At 52.4% G+C, this 8,845-nt stretch overlaps 2 protein-coding genes across 2 annotated transcripts; one reads left to right on the forward strand and one right to left on the reverse strand.

Moving 5' to 3' along the window:
• The first annotated feature begins 234 nt into the window (after nucleotides 1–234).
• Nucleotides 235–2,308, forward strand: POLR1G (RNA polymerase I subunit G). Its single transcript, XM_044684391.1, has 3 exons — nucleotides 235–336; nucleotides 469–613; nucleotides 926–2,308. Exons 1-3 carry the CDS (start codon nucleotides 324–326, stop codon nucleotides 2,067–2,069), a joined length of 1,302 nt encoding a protein of 433 aa, XP_044540326.1. The 5' UTR covers nucleotides 235–323; the 3' UTR covers nucleotides 2,070–2,308.
• On the reverse strand, nucleotides 2,256–8,166 carry ERCC1 (ERCC excision repair 1, endonuclease non-catalytic subunit). The gene is made up of 9 exons (XM_044684392.1): nucleotides 8,064–8,166; nucleotides 7,086–7,424; nucleotides 6,892–6,995; nucleotides 5,208–5,307; nucleotides 3,365–3,441; nucleotides 3,175–3,274; nucleotides 3,016–3,087; nucleotides 2,668–2,736; nucleotides 2,256–2,384 (listed from the first exon to the last, which is right to left on the reverse strand). Exons 1-9 carry the CDS (start codon nucleotides 8,154–8,156, stop codon nucleotides 2,334–2,336), a joined length of 1,005 nt encoding a protein of 334 aa, XP_044540327.1. The 5' UTR covers nucleotides 8,157–8,166; the 3' UTR covers nucleotides 2,256–2,333.
• Between the last annotated feature and the right edge of the window lie 679 nt (nucleotides 8,167–8,845).

Consider the following 8,845-nt stretch of genomic DNA (forward strand, 5'->3'; position numbering starts at 1 on the left):
CCCTACTCCCGACTCCGGGAGACCGCTGGCCTCGACCCCGCCCCTCGTCTGCCGCTTTAAATGCTTCAAGCCCTGAAGTTTCGCTCCTCCCAGTCGGCTCCCGCTGTGCTGGGATGGTCCAAAGGCGCCCGAGGCAAAGGGGAGGCCGCTGATCGCGCGGAACGCGAGACGCCGGGAACGTGACTCCTCCCGACTTTTACTCCCCCCTCGATTCCAGTACAGATGGGCTCACCCAGCTCAGCAGCCCCGCCCCTGTCCCACGTGTTCTGGCCGCGCGTTCCGGACCGGAGCTGAACTTGGGGAAGTTGTCGAGCTGCTGGACCATGACTACCGAAGGTAGGGACGGGGAGGGACGGGGAGGAAAGGGGGACACTGCGGAGGGTCAGGGGTGAGGGCTACGCTGCTACGGAGACGGCGGGGGCCGAGAACGCTCTGCTCACCGCCATCCCAATTGCTGTCTACCGCCAGCGCTCCGGAGCCGCCTCTGCCCGGACGACTTCTGCCCGGCCGCGCTTCCCCCCGAGCCGCCACCTCGCCTCGGCCTGGACGCCCTGCGGAAGCCGGACACCGAACTGTGGCTCATCCGGACCCCCGCGGACTTCAGCCCGAACAGGTGAGTGGGCTATGTGGCCCGCATGTGCAGGCAAACACCCTCGCGGCCGAGGTGGGGCCTGGGCCCTGCGGGCTCTCGAGTTCATTCCTTCACGTGGTCTGGACCTGTCTTGCACCTACTGTGTGCCAGGCCCTGGGGGCCCACTGAGAGGAAAGACACAGAAGGTGCTTTTGGGGAGCTTACAGTCCGTCAGTCCTAGGAATCAGGGATCCCAGAATTCCAGTGTGCCCCCCCTAGTTATTGGGGGTTCTTGTGCTGGGCCTGCCCCCTTCCATCCCCATCCCATTCAAGCCCCCCTTCCTTCCTCTACAGCCTCAATGGATGCAAGGTGCCTCTTGTGGGCTTCCAGACCCTGAAGAGCCATCGGAATGAGGCGGGCATCCGCCTGCGCTACCAAGTCCTGAGCAACACCTCCACCGGCCCTGAGACCCTGCTGGCCCCAGCGTCCTCTGCAGACGGCCACCTCCTCCCAGCACCAGCACTGCAGGGCACCCTGAGTGTCATAGAAGTACCCCGCACCAAACTGTCTGGCCAGTTCCTCCATGCCATCCCCACCAGCCCACCCCCACAGATCCCGCCTGGCCTACGGCCCCGATTTCAGGCCTTTGGGGGCCGGCAGCCTGTGGTGGGGCAACCTGCCCCCTCAGGGACAGGGAAAGCAGGGGAGATGAAGTCTTCCCGGAAAAGGAAGAAGTCTGAATCACTGTCTCTGAGTCCAGGGCCACAGAAGGTTTTGAATGGAGAGGGGGGGCTGGACTCTGCTCCAGGGCAAGCGTTGGGACAGGAGATGCCAGAACTTAAGGAGCAAATGGCAATCAAAATAGAGGAAGAGGTGGCAGCCCTACTACCTATCAAGAAAAAGAAGAAAAAGAAGAAGGAACAGGAAAGAGAGATGCCGGAGCCAGCAGGAGAGGTACCAGCAATGGAGCTTCCACAGGAGGCCAGTTTTTCACCCACTAAACCAAAGAAAAGCAAGAAAAAACGAGAACTGGAAAGAGAGATGATAGAGCAGGAGGAGAGGCAACTAGAGGCTGAGGTCTGGACTGATCTTCCAAATGAATCAACCCCATCCTCTGCCAAAAAGAAGAGCAGGAAGAGGCAGGAGGCAGGAGGAGAGATGCTGGAGCCTGAGCAAGCTGCTGGTATGAAGGAGGAGATAGCAGCCCTATCTTCACCCAAGAGGAAGAAAGAAGAACCAGGAGGAGAAATGCTGGGCCAAGAGACTGTAGTGACCGAGTCCCTTGAGGAGGCTGACTCTTTGCACATCAAGAAGAAGAAGAAGAAGAGGAAGAAGCCAGAGGAAGGGGAGGAGATGGCACCAGAGCCACCAAAGGAGACTGACTCCTCCACATGGATCCCCGCGTCAGTGGCCCCAAGCCCCAGTCAGGGGACAGAAGAGAAGAAGAAAAAGAAGAAGAGACTACAACAGGGGGAGGCTGAGCCATTGGAAGCCTAAGTGGATGAGCCAGCCCATCCGAGACCAGGCCCAGTGGGGAGGGGGCCTCCTAGGGGCCAGGAAGATGAGATTAAAGATCCACAGTTAGCAAAGCTTGATCTTGGAGAGGGACTGGACCTCCACACATCATCCTGCTCTTGTTCCAACCCAGGGGGGATGTCTAGTCAGTGATGGAGACGAGTCAGCTGGTATCCATGCTTTATTGCCATCCAATCTGGGACCCTCCCTGCCCACTCCTGCCATCCAGGCCCCTCCCTGGGGTTATCAGGGCACCTTCAGGAAGGGCTGGTGTAGGACATCAAAGAGCCTTCGGGCCTGGAGAAGAAACAGACAGTTGGGTCTCCACCATTAAAAGGATATACTTTGCACATCTGGGATGCAGCTGTGGGTTTGTTTTGATTCCTAGCCTCTCTCAGGCTCCTCCCGGGTTGGAGATGGGGTGGGGAGCCCATATCTGAAAGTCCTAGGTCCTAACTCAGTTATGCCCCTAATCCTCCCCATCTGGGCCTCAGGTTCCCATCTGTAAAATGAGGAGTAAGGACCCTGAACTCTGAGGTTCTCTGATCCCACGATCCCCTGGGAGCTCCTCTCCCCTCACCTTCTGAGGCCCAAAGCCAGGACAGAGGGACAGGTCTTCTTGAGAGGCAGCTGTGAGCTGCTCCAGGGACTGCAAAGAGAGCCAGGGACACATGGAAAGGGGTGGGTTAGATGGACCCCAAAGTGAGTCTAATTATAATGGCCATGCTGGGTGATTTCCCCCACCCCACCCTTCCCCATCACTGAAGGGGGAAGACAGCTTCCTGGCATTAGAAGGATGGAGTGAGAAGAGAGGTACCAGAGTTCAGGAATGTTGGAAGTCAGAGCTGGGGTAGGTGGGATTGGAGCAGCCTGAGGCTTGGATGACAGCAAGACAGGGGACGGAGGCACAGCACAGCGGGACCCTTACCCCAAAGGTGGCCAGCAGCGTCTGGCTGTCTGTCTTATTCACTGACTTCACTGTGGTCAGACACTCGGTGACCTAGGAAGAAAGTGACATGGAGCCACGCTGGCTTTGGCACAGGGTGGAGGGAAGAGGATGGTGAGAATCAAAGGAAAAGCTTCTTACCCTGGACACAAAGTCCTGTTCAAGCTTTTCCTTCAGCAGGTCAGCAGGCTTCTGTTCGTAGGACTTGTAAGTCTCCAGGTACCGCCCGGCTTCTTCTGGGCTGAGGGAGAGGAGAAGGAAAGGGGTGGCTTTCCCTCACACACACCCCACCCCCAATCTCACTCCCCTATTGCTGTATCCCAGACCTCACCTCCAGGCTAGAATCAGTGTGCAGTCAGCCAAGATACACATCTTAGCCAGATCCTTCAGAGCACGCTGAGGGTCTTTCTGTTTCAACCAAGATTAGAGAGAGGATTAGAACCATAGACCAAAGTTTGTGAACTTGGAATGGAGACTGTCAGAAGAGCTGGGAGGGACTTTAAAACATGGAAAGACATCATAAATTTTAAAAAGAAAAAGATTATCTTTCAGATATATGGATAAGTAAATAATTTATAATCAAAGGATAAAGAGGATTGAAGAAGATAAAAACGGACAGTTTTTTTTTAAATTACATTTTGCACAAACAAAATCAAGGCAGCTAAAATTAGAAGTAGGGAACAGGGAGAGGAAAGGAAGGTTGAAATCTCTGCCACAAGTTTCTCTTATAAAAGTCTCCTTTCCAAGATGTATGAGGAACTAACTCAAAATTTAGAAGAAAAAATGTTTCCCAGTGGTCAAATAATATTTACAGATAGTTCTCAGGGAAGAAACTGAAGCTGGGGGGGGGGGGGAATGGTCCACATCACTAACAAGCAGAGAAATGCAAATTAAAACAACTCTGTGGTTTGACCTCAAGACCAATCAGATTGCCAAAGTTAATGAAAAAGGAAAATTACAATGCTGGAGGGGCTGGTAAATAAATTGGTGGAGCTATGCCCCCAAAATGATTGAATTGTGTATACATACCCTTTGCCCAGTGATAGCACTATGGGGTCTATACCCTAAAGAGATCAAAGAAAAAGGATTCATAGATAGAAAAATATACAGCTCTTTCTGAGGGGACAAAGAACTGGAAACTGAAAAGGTCTCCATCAATTGGGAAATGGTAGAACAAACTGGTATATGAATTGATGGTGTCTGATTACATTGTAAGAAAGGAAGAAAGACACAGTTTTGGAGACACCCAGGAAGATTTGTATGAACTGGTGCAGAGTGAAAGTAGATCTAGGAAAATAACAAACAGTTGTAAAGAATAGCTCCTTTTAAGAACTTAGAAACTGATCAATTCAATGGATTGGGTCAATCCAACCACAATTTGAGAGTGTGTTATTTAGAATTTCTGGTGCTCTATTTAGAGCTATTTGAGCTTTAATGACAAACTTCCTGTGGACACTTGGAAAACTACGTTTTCCATGGTCCAACAGGTTTCCTGTTTTGGATAATGTCTTCAAGGTAAAGCCCAGCTTTAAATATTGGGAAGTGGGTTTTGACTTCCTCTTTGCTACCTGAGTGCGCTCCCTGGGGATGAAGAGGAGGAGGAGGCGGCAATTTGAATTTTTTACAGGCACGTGGTCGATTTTATTCTATCAACATGGGCCTAAATAAAATATTAGTTTTCCTCATATCAGTTTTTATCAATTTTAATCGTTACAAGAGGACTGATGAAGAAATGTGCCACCTGGCTCCTAAGCAGAGGTAACAGAGTCAATCAATATACAGAATGAGAAATATTTTTTGGGCATGGCCAATTGGGGATGTTTTCTTCTTTACTTTTTACTTTTCTCTTTCATCTTTTCTGCAATGTGGGGAAGAGGCAACTAGAAGAAAATGCATGTGCTCGTTGCAAACAAATTTAAAGAGAGAATGAGAGAGAGTTTGTCAGAGCTGAGACATCAGAACATAGTCTATCCTAACTGGAAGGGAGCTTAGAATAGGAAATGTCTCTATGGGAAGGGGCTTGGAACAGAGACCATCAGAGCTAGGAGGGACCCTCTCCTTTGGAAGCCATCCCAATGTATCTGGCAAAACAGGACCACAGAATTCCAGGGTCTTGCCCAGGAGCATGAAAGGGGTCTAGCAGAGCTCCAGGCTGTCCAGTCCTGGATTCTTACCACATCCACTTGAAGCAGGAGTACCCGGAGGGCATAGTTCTTCCCCAGCCCTTGCAGACGCTCATGGATGTAATTGGGGTGCAAGTTATGGTAGCGCAGACTATAAAGGAGAAGCAGGAAAATGCAATTCACCAAATTTCAGAAGCCTTAATTAAGTGCCTCATACATCCTCCATTGGAAATTGCCTAGTGCAGGAAAAACCCTGTGAGATTTGGAGTCAGGAGATTTGGTCACTGAGTGACCTGGGCCACATTCTCTGGCCTTCTCTGGTTCTCAGTTTCCCCATCTGGAAAACAAGGGCATTGGACTAGATCCTCTTCGAGTTCCCTTCCAATTCCATATTTATGATCCTGTGACATGCACCCCACTGCAGGAGAGCCATAAATGCTTGTAGTTCATAGTTTAAGCTGGAGGGACCCTCCAAGTTTACTTCTTTCAGGAGTTCTAAGCTAGGGTGGGTTTGGGAACCCACAAGGGTCTGGGGATAGCTTTCAGAGGGGTCCCGTGCACTTGGATGGGAAGACGATGTCATCTTTGTTTTCAATAATGTCTAGCAGAAGTTCAGCATTCCCTTCGATCGTTTAAGGCCGTCATTCGGAGCAGGGGTCCCTGGGCTTCACCAGCATGCTCGGCCCAGGACACAGAAAGGGGTCAAGAACCCCTGATCCAGCCTCATTTTACAGAGAAGAAAAGTCTTGGATAGCTCAAGCACTTGCCTGAGGCCTCAAGTAGGGAAAGGCAGAGCCAGAATGGAACCAAGATCCTGGGTCTCCAAACTCATCCTTCCACACCATGCTAGCTGCCATGACACATCCATCCCTCCACATGCACGACACAGTCCCTCCATCTACCAGCATAGCGTGTAGTAAATGGTGAGAGTGCTTGTGGCCAAGAAATGGATCCCTTTGCAGTGAATCAGGTGATGACCCAGGCCCAACCCAACTAGCTTAATCCTGGATGACGGACACACAGTCCACCCCTGGGCTTGTACTACAGGCCTTTCCAGCTTGGCAAGATCTGTCAGAGCTGCCTGGGCTCCGCTGCCCCAGCCTTTGGGATCCCGGGGTCACGGCCAGAAGGAGGACATTAACTAGGGTGGGCCGTGGGCTGGGCCCAAAAGAGAGCACTCCCTTGCGGGTGTGTGGGTGGGTGGGTGGAGGGGGATCAGGGAAGTCTTCAGCTGACCCCTTTATTGCCTCTTGAAGAAAGAGGATGTCAACAGGTGGGAAGAAATCGATCTACCAGCATTTATTAGGGCGCTGCGGCATGTTGGGTACTAAGCCAGGGGGCAGGATCATAAAGATGCTCAAATAGGCCCTTCTCTAGGGCTCCTCCCCTAGTTCTCCACCCCACCCTTCTTCCTGGTCCCCTGGGATGCCCACTCTCTGGCTGGCAGGACTCTCCATTCCCCTCCCCGTGCCCAAATCCCATTTGGTGATTTTTTAAAAATCCTTCCTTTCTTTGTACCAACTCTGAAGCAGAAGAGTGGTCAGGGCTAGGCAATGGGGGTCAAGTGACTTGCCCAGGGTCACGAAGCTAAGAAGTGTCTGAGGCCAGATTTGAACCCAGGTTCCCCTGACTCCAGGCTTGGTGCTCTGTCCACTGTGCCACCTAACTGCCTCCAGGTGATTTTCTTCAAATCTAGATTTGATCTGGGAGGCCTCTAAGAAGGTTGGGGGCTCACCTGAGGAAGAGGGCACAAGTGCTCTGACCCAGAACATAGTCAGGGACAATTTCTCCAAATTGCCAAGGCACGTTCCTTATGAATTTCAGGACAGGATTCCCCCTCTGGGAAGAAGCAGGAGGTGAGAAGAGAGCCCATTCTGCCCTCTCGTTCCCCACCTCTTCCCTCCATGTTCTGGCATGACCCCACCTCACCTGTCTGGGGCTCACAATGATGCTGTTGCTCTTGGTGGTAGGCTTTGGCCCCTGAGGGCCCTGGTTGGCAATGTCTCCTCCAGGTGGTCCCAGGCTGGGAGCAGCTTCTTCAGGCAGGGCCCCTAGTGGAGGAGCTCCAGGCTGGGCCCCTAGTGGAGGAGCTCCAGGCTGGGCCCCTAGAGGAGGAGCTCTAGCCTGGACCCTACAGGGAATGGCTTCAGGCTGGGCTCCTCCAGGACCAAGCCTGGCTGTGGTATAGTCTGCGTAGGTTGGATTTGACCCAAGCACAGAGGTATCGGGTGAGGGAAGGCTCCGGCTGGATTTAAATAAGGGCTTCACCTGAGAATGGCAAAGAAGAAGGCATGAAGATATCTGTTTCTCCTCTGAAATTCATCTCAAGGCACCAAAGGAGCTGAGAGGGCCCCCTGAGGTCAAGCTTCATTTTACAGAGGGGGAAAGTGAGGCCAGTGTAATTCACTTAGGCTGACTGACTGTGGAGCAGATACTCCCCCCAGGTCTTTGGAGTTCCTAGATCAGAGGCAGAGGAAAGGAGCCCATCTTCTCCACTCCACAGCATCCCTGACAAGTGGTCACCCAGACTCTCCTTGAATACTGCCCTCGATGGGCAGCCCTTTAAAAAGGTTTTTCCCTCACACAGTCCAAACACATCTGTGCACCTTCTCCACCAGCACCCCCACCCCCAGTGCTCCCAGTTCTGTCCTCTGGGTCCAGGCAGAATGAGCCTGACTTCAAGGCAGGGATCTTCTGATCTCCTGGGGTTCTTCTCATTTGGCAGAGAGAGAACCACAGCTCAGAGAGGGGAAAGGCCTTGCCCAAGGCCCACAAGGAGTAGGGCCAGAGCTGGGGCTAGGATCCCACGTGATAGGCACATGACAGCCTCCTAATGCCTCACTGGCCTCATCCATCAGGAGCCCAGGCTCAGTTCACCCCTACCTCCAACCCCTTGCCCTCCTCTACCTCCAGAGGTGGAGTCTCCTCTAGGGGGATAGTGAATTTCTTCCTCTTTGGGGGCTGGGTGGACTCCTCAGCTGCCTCCTTCTTGCTGTCCATCTTTGTTTCCTGGCCTGGCACAGACAGAGGACGGTGACTAGCATTCCAAGCATTCCCATTCCCTGATAACATCCCTGTGGCTTGCCAGGACCCCCACGGGTTCCAGGAATCCAGCACCATGATGTCCCTGGCACTTCCCACTGTTCCCAGTTTGAAGCACTCGGATGTTTCCCATACCTCCTAGTGCTCCAGGAGTCCAGTCCCCTGATATTGCCACCCCCAGGAACCCAAGGTTCTTGTCCTCCCCCATTCCCAGCAATCCAAAGTCTGTTGCCCCAAACATTCCCAACACCCCCATGTCCCTGTTACTCCCCTCAGAGATCCAGGCACTCACACCCCAATGGCTCTGCCACACATGCCTCCCCATGTTCCAGGGGTCCAGCACTCCAATGTCCCTGCTGCCCCCAGTACTCCAGCTGTCTAGAACTCCAATGTCCCTATCCCACAGCATTCCAAATTCCCAGAATCTCTATGTTCCTGCTACCTCCATCACTCCAGACATCTGACAACCCAATGTCCCTGCCGCCCCCAGGGAGGCAATTGATATTTATTAAGCATCTACTATGTGCCAGAAGCATTTGGGGTATAAAGAAAGGCTGAAGCCCCTGCCCTTGAGAAGCTCAATCTGGGGAGAAAATGTGGAAATAACTAGAGCCAGGCTAAAGAGGGAATAATCCCCAGCAGGAGAA

This window comes from Gracilinanus agilis, unplaced genomic scaffold, assembly GCF_016433145.1.
Source record: "Gracilinanus agilis isolate LMUSP501 unplaced genomic scaffold, AgileGrace unplaced_scaffold49568, whole genome shotgun sequence".
Classification (NCBI taxonomy): domain Eukaryota; kingdom Metazoa; phylum Chordata; class Mammalia; order Didelphimorphia; family Didelphidae; genus Gracilinanus; species Gracilinanus agilis.

What these genes read in the sequence shown, in the direction of transcription:
- POLR1G (XM_044684391.1), top strand. An exon ending in GCGGACTTCAGCCCGAACAG is followed by an intron (nt 614 to 925) that starts GTGAGTGGGCTA and finishes CTTCCTCTACAG; the next exon opens with CCTCAATGGATGCAAGGTGC.
- ERCC1 (XM_044684392.1), bottom strand. Translation starts at nt 8,156, where the DNA reads ATGGACAGCAAGAAGGAGGCAGCTGAGGAGTCCACCCAGCCCCCAAAG. An exon ending in TCCTGCTTCAAGTGGATGTG is followed by an intron (nt 3,442 to 5,207) that starts GTAAGAATCCAG and finishes TGGTTGAAACAG; the next exon opens with AAAGACCCTCAGCGTGCTCT. An exon ending in CGCTGCTGGCCACCTTTGGG is followed by an intron (nt 2,737 to 3,015) that starts GTAAGGGTCCCG and finishes CTCTCTTTGCAG; the next exon opens with TCCCTGGAGCAGCTCACAGC.